The 20,244-nt window shown below is 36.8% G+C and overlaps 1 protein-coding gene across 2 annotated transcripts; it reads right to left on the reverse strand.

Annotated features, from left to right (window-relative positions):
- Positions 1-475: 475 nt before the first annotated feature.
- capn1a (calpain 1, (mu/I) large subunit a) lies at positions 476-20,116 on the reverse strand. 2 transcript variants are annotated; one of them, XM_065296101.1, is made up of 22 exons: positions 19,498-20,116; positions 16,046-16,292; positions 12,958-13,027; positions 10,924-11,042; positions 8,293-8,426; positions 8,043-8,211; positions 7,872-7,955; positions 7,713-7,798; positions 7,567-7,641; positions 7,334-7,494; positions 6,693-6,862; positions 4,886-4,897; positions 4,461-4,672; positions 4,105-4,144; positions 3,949-4,014; positions 3,763-3,820; positions 3,606-3,670; positions 2,267-2,335; positions 2,077-2,155; positions 1,868-1,981; positions 1,713-1,771; positions 476-1,037 (listed from the first exon to the last, which is right to left on the reverse strand). In XM_065296101.1, exons 2-22 carry the CDS (start codon positions 16,289-16,291, stop codon positions 1,011-1,013), a joined length of 2,115 nt encoding a protein of 704 aa, XP_065152173.1. In that variant the 5' UTR covers position 16,292; positions 19,498-20,116; the 3' UTR covers positions 476-1,010. The 2 variants fall into 2 exon arrangements, with proteins under 2 accessions (XP_065152173.1, XP_065152174.1); XM_065296102.1 differs by lacking the exons at positions 6,693-6,862; positions 7,334-7,494; positions 7,567-7,641; ... (6 more) ...; positions 16,046-16,292; positions 19,498-20,116 and having other exon boundaries at positions 4,809-4,897.
- Positions 20,117-20,244: the final 128 nt, after the last annotated feature.

The following is a 20,244-nucleotide window of genomic DNA, read 5'->3' on the forward strand; positions in this document are numbered from 1 at the left end:
TATGGGCCTATAATCAACAGATAAAAGCATTTTCCTCACAAACTAACATTGGATGACTGAAAAACAGCCGGTGATCAAGATAAAAAATGTCATTTTGTGCCCTCTGCACTTCTAGGAGTTCATGAAATAATACTTTGAAATGAGGAGTAAAATGCAAAACTATCGGTATTGGTAGATATCATTCTCAACAATCTAACGAATATTGGTATTGGCAAGGAAATGTTGTATCTGTACATCCCTAATTGTTATACATTCATCAGCTAAAGTAAGTATGATGTGTGTTATGTCTTTGGCACTAGAATCACAAATTTATAAAGCAAAAATAATGAGAGGTTTCCCCGAAGACTTTACTTTTTTATGGTGATCAACGCAGCAATGGTTTACTTATGGTTGTCTGTATATTATAACCGAGTTAACTTATGACCAAAAGCTTATGCCAAAGTGCTTATCCTTTTCAGAACATGAAACACTCAACAAAAGTTATAAGATTTTATTCTTGAGCTATATTAGAAGTGCTTTGCTCACATGAGATCAGTGACAATACTGACATACAGCCTATACAATTGTTGCATTCTGCATCTAAGGCTTTTTAATAGGATGCATATGTTTACCTGTTAGGAAAAAAACATGCAATGCTGCAAAGTGGTTCTTATTAGTTGCATTTCCTGTGGCACTATCAGCAGTTAACCTTTTAGAAACAAAGGCTGGTTTTCCGTACGGAAAAAAATGCAAAACTTGTTAAATGATGTTTGTTACATATGCCTGGCACGTATGTGATTTTCCTCAGACATGTTAACATTTAGCAGCGAATATAGGTCCTCTTCACACAGCAGACGTACATACAGTGTTATTCTCTATTGTGCAGTAGCAATATTTTCTATTTAAATTAAAACAAATACTTAAAAAAAAAACAGTGGCACTTTTTTCTAACCATTATCGTTAAAGTGGGATTGTTGCATGAAGAGTTTAGTCTTGAGGCACTTGGCAGCACATTCTTGCGCCGGGAATGCTCAACCGCACATCGCCATGAAGAGCCACTGTGATAAACAAGAAAAGAGTGATAAGCAAGTCGTTGTGTAGACAATGGGCTTCATTTATGAAACGAGTGCACGACATAAACCAGGGCATTTATTAATATGGATGTGACCAGAAGCAATCAATTGTTATGCTAGGTTTGACTTTGTGTACCCAAGTTTTTGAGTGGTGTCTAAAAGGAAAAGGAAAAATTGTGTTTTCGTTTTGAGATTTCATCACAGAAAAAATACTGTAGTATATTTTAGTATTTATTTACTATAGTAAACTGAATATTCTACAAATATTGTTCTGTTTAAACCCTGCAACGTTGGTAAACTGTAAATAATACTGTAGTAGTATACTTTATACAATATATTTACTACAGTTTACAATAATAAATATATTTTAGCATACTACAGTATTTTAAATGAGGGCATTACACATATTGTATATTAAATAATGAACTACCAAATAAAATATTTTGTTTAAACTTGGAAGGTCAAAGTTCATTCTTCACGCAGAAGTTCCTCTACTAGGCCAGGTTATGTTTGTTCATGTCGTAAATTTTAGGAGCGGGGTTTCTAAATTGTTAGCGTATGAATGTTTGGTAACATAATTTCTGTACTCGTTTCTACTTTAGATTGATAAATAAGGCCCAATTTATTTAATTTAAAATTGAAGAAATTAAGAGAGATCACCTCTGATAAGTTCATCTCCGCCTCTCCGGTTCCCTCTCTGTCCAACAGCTGGAAAGATTCTACAAGGAAGTACAAGATTATATAGACTTAGTAGTGATATGGAGTACAAGTTTAAAAAAATAGTTAGGCACTATGTGTGACAAATCGAAACATACTGAACATGCACTCCAGTTTGATCATGCAACAGATGAAGTTATCAAAATCGACGACTTCGTTCTCCGCGTATCTGGCTACTAGAATCTGGTGCAGTCTGTTGTTAAGCTTGAAGCCTGCAGAGAAGACAAGCGAGATGCATCAGGTCACATTGTCATTTTATTAGTTATTGGGTTTGTGGGCAAGTCAAGATTACAGGGGCTTCGCTTACCTGCTGATTCCACTGCAAGACGCATCTCATAGGAGCTCATATTCCCTGATTTATCAATGTCAAATTCTCTGAAGATCCCCTGTGTTTGGAAAAAGGTATGAAATGTTACTGAACAGTATCTATTAAAGTTTAGAGGTAAAACGAAACAAGGTTTTAAATGGACTAAAATGCAAAAAACAAAGTCACTAACCAGCAACTTTCTAATTTTGTTCCAGAGGATCTGAAACTCTACTAATCCCAACCTGGCACTTCCATCTTTCTGAAGAAGCACAGATTCAGGAATAAAACACAGACAGGTTGACTGATCACAGGACATGTTGTCGATTACTGCACAAAATAACGTACAATCATCCTTTAGTTCATTATCTGTACACTGCAAAAAATGTCTTTCTTACCTAGTATTTTTATCTTGTTTTCAGTACAAATTTCTATAAACTCCTAAATTTAGATGCATTTTCTTGATAAGCAAAATTACCTAAGAAATAAGTCTAATTTTTAGACAAAAAACATTCAATTTAAATGAGTTTGTGCTTAAAACAAACAAACAAAATATATGTAACTTTTTTTTAAACACTTAATTCAAAAAATCTTTTCTTACCCCATTGGCAGATTTATTTTTGCTTGTTTATTAGCACAAATTCACTTACATTTTATATTTATTGTCTAAAAACTAGACTTATTTTCTTCACAACACATCTTGATTTAAGAATTTTTTTATATTTGTACTGAAAACAAGACAAAAATACTAAGTAAGAAAGTAATTCCTGCAGTGTAGTAATAGCGCTTAAAGGCACAATACGTAAGATTTTTGTATTAATAGAGTTCCGGACGTCACGTGACCCATTCTGTATACACCACCATACTGGCAGGCAAGGACAGCCGGGAGTAAATAAAAAATGAATGGCACCAGCAGGAGTTTCATGGCAAGAGTTCAATGCACACTTCAATTGAAAAGATATAGATATGTATGTACATCCAAAACTTAATAGATGAAGCATAAATGAACCCTATAATGCCTTTTAACGTGTATCAGCAGTTATTTTCCACATTTTAAACTCTCATTTTATTTTAGGATTACTATTAAACATAAAACCCTTATACAACATGTTGAAATAGTAAGGTTTGTAAAGTATAAGCATTCTGGTTTAAAATTGCCTGGTTAAGACTGCCTGCTAAAACAGTTTAGGATGTGTGACCTCAACTGCAGGAGCTGTGTACTGTATATCCAAGTGTGCTTACATTATCCTAAATGTTCAGAGTATTCACAGAGGGTTGCTTGTCAGTGTTGTCATGGTTATCCACGGTTTTTGCTTTTGCTGCCATACATCATCCATGAACATATTTTGTGGGTCCTGTCGGATCGACATTGAAGGTGAAAACTACAACTGAACTCCCATCATTCCAGGCTCTCACAACATCATCGAGCTACACCATTATTGTTGTTTAGCGACTTCTAACGTGCGGAAATGACATATTGTACCTTTAAGATCCTTAAACCCAAGAAAGATTTAGTAAATACTGAAGGATACGTCCAAAAGGTTGACCATAGTTCTACAGGACTCCATGCTGAACCCATCTGTCTTGATGTCCTTGTCTAAGAGAAAAAAAAAACAGTTCATTTAAATGAACAATAATAGTAAACAGGATCGTTTCAATAGATCTAAACAGAAGATTTGTTTTATTTACGTCTGGACACGACTCGATTCAGAATGGTCTTTAGTTCACGAACAGATATCTCCATATCCTAAAACAGAGATCAAAATCATCATTTACAGCTAACTCAAGAGTTACTGGACACTTCTTATAAAGCCCTAAATACTGTAAACTCTATATTAGCTTTTTCAATTGAATTTTTACCAAATATTCACCCACCTCTCCAGCCAGTTGAGCAAACATTGCCTTAAAAGAGTCATCGATATCATCCTCTGAAATTTCCTCCTAAAAGAAAATCAAACAAGCCATGTTTGCCTCAACAAGCCACTGGTCTCAAGATTTGTAACTTGTATCTATTTAGCCTCAGAAACTCACTTCATCCTCCAAGTCTGCTGAAATCTCATCATCCAACTCCCTTTCAAGAGAAAACAGATCATACTTCAGTAACAGAATAAACCTTACCAACAAATAAGCTCAAAAATAAGTTTGCATGGAGGGGACCTTTGTGAACGAAAGTTTTTTATTTTACATTTTTCACAAAGGTCCCCTCCATGCCACCATACAAAGAGCCTTCAAAGGATCACATTAAATTCACCCTATCATCATTGAATATAACAATAAACCCATTTGATCTGGAGATGTATGGAAAAATAGAACTAGATAATGACAGAATTCTCATTTTTGGTGTTCTTATAACCAGACTAGCCACACAACCACACATTTACACTCACTCAGTCTGTGACTGTTTTTCTGTAAAGACCCGTAGGACAAAGTCCGCCTCTTTGCTGGGCTCGAAGGTGGAGGGAACGACGATGTATTCACCAGGCGGCAGGCGGAGACGAGTGCTCACCTCTCGCAGGTTAATAAAGGTCTCTGATCGAGCGCACGAAGAGTGTGCCAAGAAGAAGTCCTTTTTAAGATGCACGTTCTGACAACCTGCGTACTACAGATAGATGAAAATGACATCTGTACAAAAATACACCTGATGTTTCAGTGTGTGTATACTATGGCTAAATTCACAAGTATAGTTTTAATTATCTAACATTCAGATGTGAACAAAAATAAATACAGTAAATCACCTGTATACAGAAGTACACAAGGCTTAATGCTGTAAGAAAACCTGTTAAACGTAGTAATTGATGATATGGATCCATACCTCTTCAGGAATCTGCAGGAGTGGAAGAAGAAGAGACATATTAATGTTGGTGTAGTTATTATCATCGCCATTTGATCTGTACGGTTATACAAAGCTTTCTATAATGTCTGCTAAACTGTACACTCTCAGAAAAAGCTGTCCCTGACGTGGTACCCTTTCAAAAAGTACCCAAAAGGGCATATAGGTACCACACAGGAACATATTGGTACCATCCAAGTGACAGCTTTTGTACCACTTTTTTCCAAGAGTGTATACAGGTACTCAGTTGCGGCCAGTGACTTCTTTTTTCGAGGGCGCACGATGCGAAGTTTGTCACAACGTGTATGTAACCCGTCATGTGTGTGGTTCGTAATTTCAAAATATGTGTTTGGCGTGTCGAGTGATGTGCATCACGTGTCTTGTCAAAGGGTTTATGATAAAAGAGACGCTCGCGTTTGCCAGATACTCGCATAATCTCATGTATAATTAAAGTTTACTGTTAAAGGAATATTCCATTTTCTTATCTGAAAAATCCAGATAATTTACTCACCACCATGTGATCCAAAATGTTGATGTCTTTCTTTGTTCAGTCGAGAAGAAATTATGTTTTTTGAGGAAAACATTGCAGGATTTTTCTCATTTTAATGGACTTTAATAGACAGCAACAATTAACTCTTAAATCAACACGTAACAGATTTTTTCAACGGAGTTTCAAAGGACTATAAACGATCCCAAACGAGGCATAAGGGTCTTATCTAGAGAAACGATTGTCATTTTTGACGAGAAAAATAACAAATATACACTTTTAAACCACAACTTCTCGTCTATCTCCAGTCCAGCGTGACCTAACGTAAATGCGTAGTGACGTAGGGAGGTCACGTGTTACATATATAAAACGCACATTTGCGGACCATTTTAAACAATAAACTGACACAAAGACATTAATTAGTATCAGTTGACATACAACAACGTAGGAACGGTCCTCTTTCAAGACGCTTGTAAACACTGGGGCGGAGTTTCGCGTTCGTCCTCTGTGACCTCTTGACGTCATGACGTATGACGTGGGGTCACACTGACGCATCACGACCGGATCTAGACGAGAAGTTGTGCTTTAAAAGTGTATATTTGTTATTTTTATTGTCAAAAATGACAATCGTTTTGCTAGATAAGACCCTTATGCCTCGTTTGGGATAGTTTATAGTTACTGTTACGTGTTGATTTAAGTGTTAATTGTTGGTGTCTAATAAAGTCCATTAAAATGAGAAAAATCCTGCAATGTTTTCCTCAAAAAACATAATCTCTTTTCGACTGAACAAAGAAAGACATCAACATTTTGGATGACATGGTGGTGAGTAAATTATCTGGATTTTTCTTTTAAGAAAATGGAATATTTCTTTAAGGGAGTGTCTTGCGTGTATTTTGTCAACGTGAGCGTCTCTTTTATCATAAACGGTTTTGACGCGTGTGGAGCAGGCACTTATTTTGACAAAACACGTGATGCACGTGGTTCACATGACGCAACAAACACATATTTTGAAAACACGAGCAACACACATGACACTCCGAACACATATTTTATATTTGCGCCCCTCGGAAAAGCAGTCACGAGCTGACACTGCAGGTACTGTGTATAAGTGACCACTGTCCAATTTCAGAAATATCTAGGCTAAATTTAATATATCTTTCATCTCTATAATAATTTAATCTGCAATCAATATTTTATATTTATCTTATTTTCCTTTTTATTACACTCTGCTAATATCCATCAGTTTATATCTTCTTTAAATGTTGTATGCAAAAAACATCATTAGAATCACTCGCCCTTTACCTCATAGATCGCAAAGCCGATGGTGTGCATGTCCTGCCCTTGCCGACGATAGCGTCTGCGGTCTTTCTGCATTAAAGCCACCAGGAAACTGCAGGCCACCTCTTCGTCCTCTGGATCATCGTCTTCCTCCATTAGAGTGATTTTATACTGCGGATTAATCCAGAATGTGTCTGCAAATAAGACGGAAACACATACAAATGCTGTGGCTCAGATACTCTGACCATAGTATTCTTTTTTCCTACTATTGAAGTGAATGGGGATCATGATCAGTTTGGTATCAAACATTAGCTTCCTACATGTTCATCAGAACAAAGAAATTTATACAGGTCTGTAACAACATGAGAGAAAAAACATTTTTATTTTTGGGTGAATTATCACTTTACTTTAAAAAGTCGGTATAATGGTATAATTTTGTGGCGGACTGAGAAATAAATGAATGTATGGGAATGTACAACGACGCTCTCACTTGTATGATGTCACAGCAGTAGACAGCGCAAATATAACGACACGCCTATAATCCCTCCCACTCCGGAGTGTTACTAAACTGGATGGAAAAGCTAACCAAGCCAATGTGAGGTGAGCTGACCTGACCTGACCCGAACCAAACCTGTGCAAAGGTAGAGCGCCATTACTGCACTTACTGGGATGATTTCGACAGCCTCCTGCAGTGCTTCCTCTCCTCCAGGTGCCGTGAAACTTGATGGTGTTCCAGTGGCTCATTTCATCATTGCTCAGGGCATCAGGAGACAGATTACAGATCTCCAACCTGGAATACTGCCGCAAAAACTCACTAAACGACATCCTGCGGGAAAAGGGAGTCATACTTTATGATCTGAAATAATCTTGTTGCTCTATCGATGTATTAAGCACTTACCAAAACTCTCCGTCCTCCATCTGTAAATGCAGATCATCTTTCTCAGACGGATCTATCTCATCCCATTCAGGGGAGCTGTGGAGGAATCACATTGTACAGATCTTCGTTTACTCTCATATGCAGGCTGAACTGAGACTTTTACTCACTTGTCACTCCAGGCGCCTGTCCATTCCACCTGACCCCAAGGGTTACGGATACGGATGAGCCTCTCTGAATGGCCCCTATACTCCACCTGTTAGATTGGAGAGAGATGCTGCGCATGAAGACATAAAGACTCATAGGGATATGTGCGATGAGAGGATTACCTGTTTGAGAGCAGTCACAGAGTAAGCATGACCCTTGACGAGCTTCTTAAAAGTCACCGCTTCCATGTCGAAGGAACTGGTGATCTGGTACACAATCATACTTGTTTAAAGAAACATATGTGGAAGTGAATAATGATCATTTGAATTTTTGGGTGAAATATGACTTCTCACATCAATGGAGCAGCCCAGCAGTGAGCCTCGCTCCAGGGCTTTGCCGATGATTCTGTAGAGATCTTTCGGAGCTTTCCGGAGCTCGTACATCTCGGAGACCCCACCGGTGAAATCCTCAAAACCCTCCGTGGTGGAACCTCCAGAAAGAGCTTCATAGGAGCCATTTAACCTGGAAGAACATAAACAAGCACACCGTTATCACTTCGAGTAATCTTTGGTTTATCTGCAAGAAATAAATGTCAGGACATACTTAGCATAGGCTTTTTCAACCAAGGCACTCCAGAATTCATTTCCCTCTGCTGAGTGGACAAACATGAGCTCTCCATCTTTGACTGGCAGTCGATCGTCAATCACAATGTCCACCCACTCGCCAAACTGCCAGAACTGCAGAATAGCCGAAAACAGACGTAATGAATTGACCGTCGTGGATAGACCGTTGTCAGTTATGTTTGCAGTAAAGCCTGGGTTGTAGCACTAAAATTATTAACTGAAAAGAAAAACTAAAACTGAATAAATGACACAGCAATAGTTACGAAATCTAATAAAATGACAAAAGCTCATAGCGAAACTACAAAAAATAAATAATAAAATGAACATGAATACTAAAAAAATAAATATTTAAAAAAGAATAAAATATAATATTTTAAAAATAAAAAAACTAACTCTAAATAACTCTTAGTGTGGGTTCACACCAGATGCGAGTTCATCGATTTGCACGAGCAGATTAAATACAAAGTCAATGCAAAGACGCGATCAGATGCATCCTCACGTGGGGCGATACGAATGCCGCGATATGGGCAGCGCGTTTGCAGCAAAAAAAAAACGCGCTATTCGCCTCAATATTTACCCAAGATGAAAATATTCAACTCGAGTGAAAAATTTGCCTGACATGAAGTTAAATCCCACGAGTAATCTAGAGCGAGTAACGCGATGCCCCACGTTTGGTGTGTACGTAGAAGTATGCTGCGTTCACACCAGCCACGGTAGAGACTTCAAGCAAGAGTGATTTTAAATGTTAAGTCAATGTAAAGATGCGTTGACGTGCGTCTGAAGGTCTCGCGGCACAAATGAGGCGTTTAGAGCGGCGCGAATGAGGCCTTTAGCGTGACGCGGTAGACGCGATTCCGCCTCATACTCGCGTCTAGTTCGCGTGAGTTAAAAAATCTGAACTTTGGTGGAAAAACGCGGCACGTTAACCAATCAGGAGCTTGCTCTAGTAGTGACGTGGTTACAGGAAGCGAGCGAAGTTGCAGAAGCCCCTCCCATGACGCGAATTTCCACGTGAATGTCTCAATGACTAGAATTTCATGCATGAATGAAGTGAGTAAACTGAGAAAGTTCAAGTGGCCAACTACATGCCGTAGACGCTAATTTGATGCCTCAAATGCGTCTGGTGTGAACCAACAGTTAAGCCAACAAACAGTGCTGGGTGTAACTAGTTACTAAGTAATTAGTTACTGTAACTTAATTACTTTATCCTTGAAAACTGGTTGGTTATTAACATTCCTATTACTGAGATATTGGCTGTTTATTAATAATTAAAAAGCACATATTAATGCCCGATTCTGCAAAACCTCATTCTATATCCTTAATCCTACCCAATTCCTACCAATACTTAAACTTAACAACTACTTTACTAAGTGTTAATAAGCTGTAATTAGGAGTATATTGAGGCCAAAGTAGTTAATCATTAGTTTATAGTGAGAATTGGACCTTAAAAAGTGTGACCAGAATAATTTATGTATTTTTATATGATTTATTCAAGCTGTTTCAGTATCATTTACTACATAGGATTTAGAAAGTAATTGGTAATAAGTAATTAAATACTTTTTGGAGAGAGCAATTTGTTCAGTTATCATGATTAAAGATGTAATTAGTAACACTGCAAAAAAATTCTTAGTATTTTTGTCTTGTTTTTAGAAAAAATATCTAAAAATCCTTAAATTAAGATGCTTTTCTTGATGAGCAAAACGACCCAAGAAAATAAGTCTAGTTTTTAGACCAAAAATATCAAATTTAAGTGATTTTGTGCATAAAACAAGCAAAAGAATCTGCCAATGGGGTAAGCAAAAAATCTTGAAAATTTTTCTTAAACACTAAATTCAAGAAAAAATTGCTTACCCAATTGGCAGATTTTTTTGCTTGTTTTATGCACAAAATCACTTAAATTTGAAATTTTTTGTCTAAAAACCCGACTTACTTTCTTGGGTCATTTAGCTTATCAAGAAAAAGCATCTTTTATTTAAGAATTTTTTGATATTTTTTACTGAAAACAAGACAAACATACTAAGAAATGTTTTCTTGAAAATCATTTTTTGCAGTGTAGTGTTTCAGAAAAATGTTCAAGATTTTTTTGCTTACCCCATTGGCAGATTTTTTTTGCTTTTTTTATGCACAAAATCACTTAAATTTGATATTTTTCGTCAAAAAACTAGACTTATTTTCCTAGGTCATTCGCTCTTCAAGAAAATACATCTTGATTTAAGATTTTTTTAAATATTTTTACTTAAAACAAGACAAAGATACTAAGAATCTTTATACTTGTAAATAATTTTTTGCAGTGTAGTAATTAATTACTTTTTTGAGTAACTTACCCAACACTGCCAACAAATAAGCTAAATATTACTCTTTTCTCTCATAAACCTATCACTTCACTTCTATTAAACCACTGAAGTCATTTGGATTACTTTAATGATGGATGTACTTTTTGGAGCTTCACCATGTTGACCCCCATAATAAGATAACACACATTTCAATATAATTATTTATGTTCAACTAAATAAAGGCAGTCATATACTGTACATAATTTTGGGTGAACTACTCCTTTAGGATCATCTTAAATAATACAAATTGGTGGTGCACACTGGATATTTTACAAAACCTGAAAGTGGAAAATCCCAGCATATCCGTCCTGAAAACTCTGTCCATGAGGAACAACTCTGTGTAAAAGCTGTTCATTAAGAGTGAGTGAAGCTATAGCAGCCAGAAGCCAACAGTCACCTGACAAGAAAAAGAAATATAAAAACAGATGAGCACTTTAAACACTGATACAGTTCCTGAATTAAAGACTCTCTAAAGCCAACAAATATTCATCTTTAAATCTAACTACCATCTACATCCAGCAGGGGGAAAGAGAGAGGGAGGTGGGGTTTATTTTGAATGTGAGGCCTGTGTGAACCCATTCCTGTTTACCATCCCATTCCCATCTCCAGTTCAGAGCAGAGGAATTTTCCATAACCACCAAACTGTAAAAGTGGGCCAGCGGTAGGCTGAATAAATTGGATAGTTTTACACAAGCTGTCCTCTATGGGGGTAAACTGATTTGCTGCCCAAAAAATGTGTGTAAATGTCATTGGATTTGTAACAAAATATTAAACCAAACGGCATCTATTTTTTGAAGAAAGCACAAGCATACTTTCTCAGAAAACAAAAAGGAATGTTCAGTACGTTTTAAATTACAAAACAATAGATTGTCTTAAAAACCGAGACCATAAAGTGACAAACTTTCTGGTTATCATAGTTAAAGGGATAGTTCACCCAAAAATAAATATTTTGTAATCATTTTCAAATCCTCATGTTGTACTAAACCTGTATGAATATATTTTGATAAATGATGGTAAGCAAACAGCTGATAACCATTCACTTCCATAGTAGGAAAAACAAATACGATGGAATTCAATGAGTACTTTCACATATGTGCTTACCATCATTTATCAAAATATCTCCTCCATCATTAATTACAATACTTTTATAATATTTGTTTTCCTACTATGGAAGTCAATGGTGACAGCAGATGTGTGCTTATTATTAAAATATATTTTTTTGTGTTCATCAAAATACATTTTTGGGTGAACTATCCCTTTAATATGCAGAAGTGGACAGTACACTACAAAAAAAGACTTTCTTACTTACTATTTTTGTCTTGTTTTCAGTAAAAATATCTAAAAATTCTCACATTAAGATTTTTTTGATGAGCAAAATGACCAAGGAAAATAAGTCTAGTTTTTACACAAAAAATATAAAATTTAAGAGAATTTGTGCTTAAAACAAGCAAAAAAAATCTGCCAATGGAATAAAAAAAAAATTTCTTGAATTAAGTGTTTATGAAAAATGTAAACTTATTTCAAGAAAATTTTCTTATTCCATTGGCAGATTTTTTTGCTTGTTTTAAGCACTAATTTACTTAAAGTTTATATTATTTTTTTCTAAAAATTAGACTTATTTTCCTAGTTAATTTTGCCCATCAAGAAAATACATCTTAATTTAAGAATTTTTAGATATTATTTAGACAAAAAATACTAAGTAAGAAAGTAATTTTTTGCGGTGGTGAAGTATTTTTACTCTACTCAATAGACTTTTAAAGTATCTGTAATAAACAAAAGACATTTTGATGGTAACCACACAGTTGAAAGCACCCACTGACTTCCATAGTATTTATTTCCTACTATGGTCAATGGGTACCATCAGCTGTGTGCTTATCATCATTCATCAAAATCGCTTCATTTGTGTTCAACAGAATAAAGAAACTCATACAGGTTTAGACAAACATGATGATGAGTAAATGATGACAGAATTTTCATTTTTGGGTGAACTACCCCTTTAAGAAAATCTAGCATTTTACAGATGGCATATTGGGTTTAATATTTTGCTACCTAATTCAATAACAATGACAAATACATCTTAAGCACCCAGATACTTTGAGTAGCCGCTGTATAAAGTCAAAAAGTTAAAAGTTGGCATGATTACAAGCATGCACTGACTCAAGGTCAGTAGGAAGCATATGAGTCACAAGCAGGCACACCCGAGGCCAGATATATTAGCTGCTCTCTCATGACTAACGCTTTGAGATTGCTGCTATATAATATAAAACCTGCAGGAAATAAACAGATCATGCATGTCGAACCAGTGTGCATACCCAGAGCTCCCTGACAGATGTCTGTCCTCGTAGCTCCGCCCAAAATAAACTGTGGATCATCACAGAACTCCTGTGGGAAAGAAGAGATTAGAGGGGTTAAATGAGGATAGGGCAACCCAAACGTCTTTGTTTTCCTTGTGCAAAACCTATTCTCAGTTTACAGATATATACAGACTTCTGCCACACCAACTTTATGCAGTCTGGGCAACTCAATAACAATAATGACTCGTCTGAATAAAAGCACCCTTGAGGGTTTTCATTTGATCATATTCTGTATGACTAAGTGTGGCTGAGTATCTTTGTGATCCAAGTGTATGTGATTTTTTTTAAGTGTCAACAGCTGCGGTGACGGGTGGGGTCGGCTCGGGTAAATATGAGTCGATTCTCATGTTGAACTAAAGTAGGGCTGAGGGGGGCCACAGTGAGAGCCATGCAACTCCATGTTTTCCTAAATATTTTACAACAAGTAAAACGGGATATTCATGGGAAAAACTAGGGTGAAATTTATTATATTTGGAAACTGATTGGTTGTGCTTGTTAGTGGAAGTGTCTGAATGATAAGAGGGCCTGGTAATGTCAGCCAAAAAGCAAATATTTTCAGAGGTGGAGTGAGATTAAAAAATGTTTTATAACATGTGATAAGTCTGATATCAATGTGTAAATCAACCACTGATGTGACACATGTTTTTGTGTTTCTCATTTATACAGCAAGTAATTTTTTGGGCCGTTTTGCCTTTATTTACGAGTGTTGTAGAGACATAAATCAAAAATAGAGGAAAGAGGGCAGAAAGATAAGGAAAGGACACTTTACAGAAGCACTGTTGTACTATATGTCTGCACATGGCTATGGCTCTGGTGACAGTTTTCCTGGAAATTCCTGAAGGGAAGAATGGGTAAAATGAGCTGTGACACAAAATACACACTTCATCTTTGAACCTTTTAAAAATACTGTTCCTGGTAGACCATTGTGTTTGCAATGTGTTTGATTCCACATGGATGATTATATTTGGTGTCCAAAGTGGTTATATTTTTACTTATTATAATTTGGTTGTCATGGATCACAAGATGTTACAGGCCATAACAATATAATATTTCCTAGAGATGTTTTCACCGAGGGGCAACCTTACATCTCTGTGTGCATTCACACCACCCGCGGTAGAGGAGTCAAGCGTGAGTGATTTCAATGTTAATTCAATGTGAAGACGCGTTGACGCGTGTCTGTAAGTCTCGCGGCGCGGATGAGCCGTTTGGCGCGGTAGATGCAATTCCACCTCATTCGCACGTTTAGTTCACTTTAATGCCGCACCAAAAGTCAATTCCCATAGACCCCCAGGTTAAAATTCCCAACTTTACAGCAGAAAATAATGTTTACAGCCTGGTACAAAAGTAATTTTGGTCTTTACAGCAAATTTTTCCCTGTGAGGGGGTGAACTTTTTTGTTACTCATCTGTTTAAATGATATTAAGCCTTAAAGTTCTGCATAATTAAGGGCGTGGCCACTTGAGTGGTGGGTGAACTGCCACTGCTGTCACTACCATTGAGCTAGGCGGGCATAGTTTTAGCAACCAGCCACCTTAGCTTCACCCACGACCCACCTCTTTACCCATTTTTGGTGTAACCGTGAGTGATGCGCGCGTGATGGTGATGGCAGGCACCGCCTACTATTGGCTTCAAAAAAGCTCTTCAGAAACCTATGGGTGATGTCACAGACACTACGTCCATGTTTTTTTACAGTCTATAGTTTTCACACTAATGGCTATCGGTTGATAGTTTTAAAAAGTTATGGCCGATAACCCCGTCAATAAAAAGAGAACAAGAAAATGCAATAAATTTGAGCTCTGTGTATAGATAAAGAAACATTACTAGAATAAAGTTCATTATATGAAGGAAAAACATTCAGAAAATGTAATCTTCAGAATTTAGTAAATGCAAGTTAAAGGTGTCAAAGAATGCATTGATACAATATGTTACACTGTTCTCTGATATCTACATAAAAGGTATATGGCTTTATTAAGTGCAAAAATGATCCAAAGAAAGTTTTGCATGTCCACCTTAGGATTTGCCTTTAAAATTAAATGGTCAATTATTACCTTATTTGAAATGGTCATGAATAATAATGTTGAGCTCTGTTCTGATTGGCTGTTTCTCAGAGCGGGTCATTTCAGTAGCTCTGTGTTTGCGTAAACAGATCTTATGTTTGAGCCTGACGAAAATCTGGAATTTGAGGAATGTAAAAAATATGTAATAAATAAATATTACAATTGAGACTATTAATAGAATGTGCTTTGCCAGGCACCTCACAGACTACCACGTTGGAGACCACTGCGCTAAGATATAGCATTAACTAGCATATAGCGTTAACTCAGCATTCACAACTTTGTTTTTATCATTGTACTTAATGTAATATGTAATTTAATGTTGGGGCATACATCATGAGGTCTTTTGCCTGCACAAAGTTTACATAAGAATGAGGAAACAATAGTGTAGAGCGAGCGAGCGAGAGAGAGAGAGAGAGAGACAGAGAGAGGGAGAGAGAGAGAGAGAGAGAGAGAGAGAGAGAGAGAGAGAGAGAGAGAGAGAGAGAGAGAGAGAGAGAGAGAGAGAGAGTGAGAGAGAGAGAGGAGAGAGAGAGAGAAAAGAGAGAGAGAGAGAGAGAGAGAGAGAGCGAGAGGAGAGAGAGCGAGAGAGAGAGGAGAGTAGAGGAGATGAGAGAGAGAGAGAGAGAGAGGTGTGTGTGTGTTTCGCTGTGCATGACTGCCAGTTCTGTCACATCCGATCAACTCTGTTGCTTTACCTTGGTAACAGAGTTTGACAATAACAGAGTTGACTAATTCAGACAACAGGAAATCATGATGTACCTGCAATTATATGATCAACCACAAACTGATCAAATGTACACCTTTAATTAACTATAAGTCGTTTTGAAGAAAATCACACACCCAAAGCATAATGTGCAATTAAATGTGAATATATCCGTAATCTAGGAATGAAAGGCAACAAAATGTTTGTCTAAAATTTTTTTTTCTATAAAGTTTTTGTCTAATAATTATTGATGGAGCAATGACATCACACATTATAATCTCCTCACCGTTGGACGCATCCACACCACATCCCGGGTTTTGGATGAATACGGTGCAAGTTCTTTGAAGCCAAGAGACGGAGGCTCAGCGGGAAAGCATGGATCTTCAAACAGGTAACCTCCTTCCAAACACTCCTGTCTGAGGGCTTCATAATCCTGGTTCTGGAAATGTATGGCCTGCTCGAAAGAGCCCCTGCCCTCTGCTCTCAGCCTGTTAGCACTGATGTGTGCTGAGATTCCTCCATAGGAACACATGCTGGTGTGGGTATAAATAGCAAAACTAATACAGAGATGATTCATCAAAAACACACAACATGTAATCTTTACTGTAAAATAATACTTAACTATATTCTCATCATCTCAAAGGCAATATATTAAAGGAACATGCCCAGATTTTGGAAATTTAGCTTATTCACCGTATCCCCCAGAGGTAGATAAGTCCATACATACCTTTCTCATCTCCGTGCGTGCTGTAACTCTGTCTGACGCAGCCCCTGCTAGCTTAGCTAAGCACAAAGACTGGAAGTGAATGGCTTCAGCTAGCATACTGCTCCCAATAAGTGACAAAATAAATTGAACATTTTCCTATTTATGTGTTGTGATTTGTATAGTCACACCGTGTACAAATAACAACGTGATAAGAGACACAGCAATCTTTTAACAGTATACATACTGGGAACTATATTCTCAGAAGGCGAAGCACTGCTACTTGGGCAGAGTGATTTGGAAGCAGTATGCTAGCTGAAGCCATTCACTTCCAGTCTTTGTGGTAAGCTAAGCTAGCAGGGGCTGCGTCAGACAGAGTTACAGCACGCACGGAGATGAGAAAGGTATGTATGGACTTATCTAACTCTGGGGGATGCATAGCCTAGAAATCTAGACGCACCCTAGCGGCCGCAAAATATATTTGCTGCCAGGGTTTAGTCTAGGCACTCACAATACACTTAACAGCTCCAAAAACCAAAATTTGGTCAGGCCAATCACATCGTGTGTAGCGTCTGTGGGGCGGGCTTAACATGATGACGACAGAGCTGCAACGGTTCCTACTTGAATGGCTGCTGCTGCTGCTGGCGAACAGCTTTCTTTTGAAGCGGCTTTGGCCGCGACTCTGGAGGACTTAGACTTATGTTTTTCTTTGAGAGAAGAGCAAATAACCCTACTGAAGTCCTTTTTAAGCAAGAAAGATGTGTTTGGAGTTTTGCCGACTGGTTACGGTAACTACGTCACCTTCTTCGTTGCTCTGATTAGTCATAGCGCTATCCTATTGCGTGCAGAGGCATTTTGAGGGACAACCTTATATCCCGCCCCTTGCATTGAGCCGTTTGTGTGAAGAGTTGCCAGACCTTACATCTTGATTTAGGTCTGGCTAACCAGGCTAGGGGATGCAGTGAATAAGCTAAATTCCCAAAATCTGGGCGTGTTCCTTAAAGTCTTGTGGGATCTTACATTCCAGATATCTCATAAGCTCTTGTTACATATAAAAATATATCAAAATATTTTATATTATATAGATTTTGGCTTCTTTTTATAAAACAGTACATACAGTAGTTGCCAAAAGTGATATCTGGAGGGCAGATTGTACAATATTTTATTTGAATGATCACAAATATGAGGCACAGAATGGAGGAAACTAAACCTGGTTAAGGTAAATATCAGATATTAATATTTAGTTGATCAGATCTCATTTTAAAAGCTGGTCTGGGTCTTGACTCAATACATTTTGTAGGGGTGAGCGGGGCACAAACTAATTGTAAGACGGCTACTTTACATATTTATACAGGGCTGAGCAATCTGTGCTTTTGGTCTTTTTCTCTTACTATCAGAAGATGACCTCCTGTGAATTTGTGAAAGCGTTTGATGTGTTTTGGTTAACATATTGAGCAAAGAGTGTTCACTATGCAACACAGTGTTACAATTAAGCCTCAGTATACAATGATAATGAAGTAAAAACAATGTAAATACTATTTGGCATCAAAATGAACACTGTTAATACAATATCGGGGAAATAACTCACAATTATGATATGGTTATGAAGGATCATGGATGGATAAATGTGTGGATATCTATTTATTATAGAGAGATATATAAACAATATCCACCTTTAGTGTATATATAGACAGAATTTGATTGAATTATTTGTGTTTTAACTAAATTTTCTAGCAGGTGTTACAACAAACCCTCTGTTTGTTATTATTAACCTCACCTATGGGGTAAGTTGTCACGTTTGCACCCCTGTCACTTTCGGTGTAATTGTACGATAACTGTAGGACCCTCAAACAAACTTTAAGTGTTCATTTGTAGCAGAGATGTGTGTGTGTGTGTGTTGATTGTGTAAAAAATTATTAATCTAACTTAATATTTTTTTAATGATAGAGCCAAAGCCAAAAAGCATTACTTTGTGCGGTCATTATATATGTTGTGCGTTGTGCTTTGCTGCACCCTTAAATTCTTCTTAAAGCTCAAACATTTTTTTTCATTCAGTTTTGCTGGTTCATACTTAATTTGATGAAACATACTTCTTCTTCACTCTCTTTCAAACTAACAGTGATGTCAATGTCAAAATTAATGTCAATGCAATGCAGATAAACTGCTTTAAATACACATGCATGTATCACTCGTTCATTTCAATACACACATCACTAAATCAAGTATAAGGATCTGTGTGAAAACTAAAAGCATTCACACAAAAAACTGCAATATACTTTAGTGTTTACTGTAAACTGTAGTAAAATTCCTACATACTGCTGTTTTAAACCTTATCATAGTAAATATTAAAATACACTATATTTACTACAGTTGATCAATTTTCACACACACACACACACACACACACACACACACACACACACACACACACACACACACACACACACACACACACACACACACACACACACACACACGCACACACACACGCACACGCACACACACACACGCACACACGCACACACGCAGACATAAAATACTACAGAATATTACAGTATACACTAACAAAATCTAGTAATAACTATACTGCACACTACAATTACTCTACAGTAAATACTAAAGCATAATGTAGCATTTGCTCATATGGGGAGAAACCGTAATGTCTAGCACAGTTTCACATTTCTAATCTTCGCATTTAACAGTTTAACAACATTTTTAATAGCGGTTCCCATAGTTTAGTGCACTAACGATACTCTTTAACGCAATGAATGGAATGCAAAACATCCCGTCGCGAGCGGGCACGCTTTGATAAACCTCCACAAATCACGGCGATTCATTACATTATTACATTCATTTCAGAGAAACATGACACTGCGGCAAAGGATTTACGCTCAAGTTTTTGATCCCAAATGTGTCATACAGATAAGACACGGACTAAAGTGCTTCAAGCAGCAGAATAACAGCAGGCCGACGCGAGCAGATTTTAGCTTCATAAACACCCAAACAAACAGAGAAACAAGACACCATCAACTTGCCTTACAAACTGCGCTTCTGTCCGTCTCTTCTGTGAGTTGATATGTGATTTATATACCGTTAAATTTGATTAAAAAATCAGCTGTACTCGAGTTAAGCTTCAGTGTGTTTTAGTCCAGAAGAGGCGGAGCAACACACACATCAATAATAGCGACAAGTGCACTTCGGCTAAAGTAGCGGACGCGTCTGTTATAGAATTAAACACGAAAAACTTTATTTATGTCTCCACAGAGACAAAACTGTACAGTAACACATTTATAAAGTATACATTTATATAAAAATAGGTGATAGCCGTGCTTGCAAGGTGGCACTAGACTTGGTTTCGAATTATAATTTGACATTTCTTTGTTTACCCACATCAAATGTAGTATACTAGTGATCTCTATTAAAATATCCATAGTGGCCTCGAACCTTACCATAGTAAATATACAGAAGTATTACAGTTTGTCAATTTACTATAGTTAATACAACATAATACTATAGTATACATTAATATATATACAGTAGTGTACACTGTAAAAAATATCCTGTAGAATTTACAGTATTACTGTTTACCAGCAACTTACTGTAGATTTAAATGTATGTTATTTACTTGAAACAGTTTATTCAAAGTTAAATTAACATTAAATATTAACAAATCTTTGTCTTTACAGAATAAAACTATAAAATAACAGCCTAATGCAAAGCATTCTGGGAACCAAAATCTGAAGAAAAAAAGTCGATGATTATTTCTGGTTCCCAGAATGCTT

This window comes from Paramisgurnus dabryanus, chromosome 20 (assembly GCF_030506205.2).
Source record: "Paramisgurnus dabryanus chromosome 20, PD_genome_1.1, whole genome shotgun sequence".
Classification (NCBI taxonomy): domain Eukaryota; kingdom Metazoa; phylum Chordata; class Actinopteri; order Cypriniformes; family Cobitidae; genus Paramisgurnus; species Paramisgurnus dabryanus.

Coding starts and splice junctions, on each gene's coding strand:
- capn1a (XM_065296101.1), bottom strand. CDS start 16,291: ATGTGTTCCTATGGAGGAATCTCAGCACACATCAGTGCTAACAGGCTG. Junction 11,043..12,957: donor CATCTGTCAGGGAGCTCTGG/GTATGCACACTG, acceptor TTTTCTTGTCAG/GTGACTGTTGGCTTCTGGCT. Junction 8,427..10,923: donor CTGGGATTTTCCACTTTCAG/GTTTTGTAAAAT, acceptor GCTATTCTGCAG/TTCTGGCAGTTTGGCGAGTG.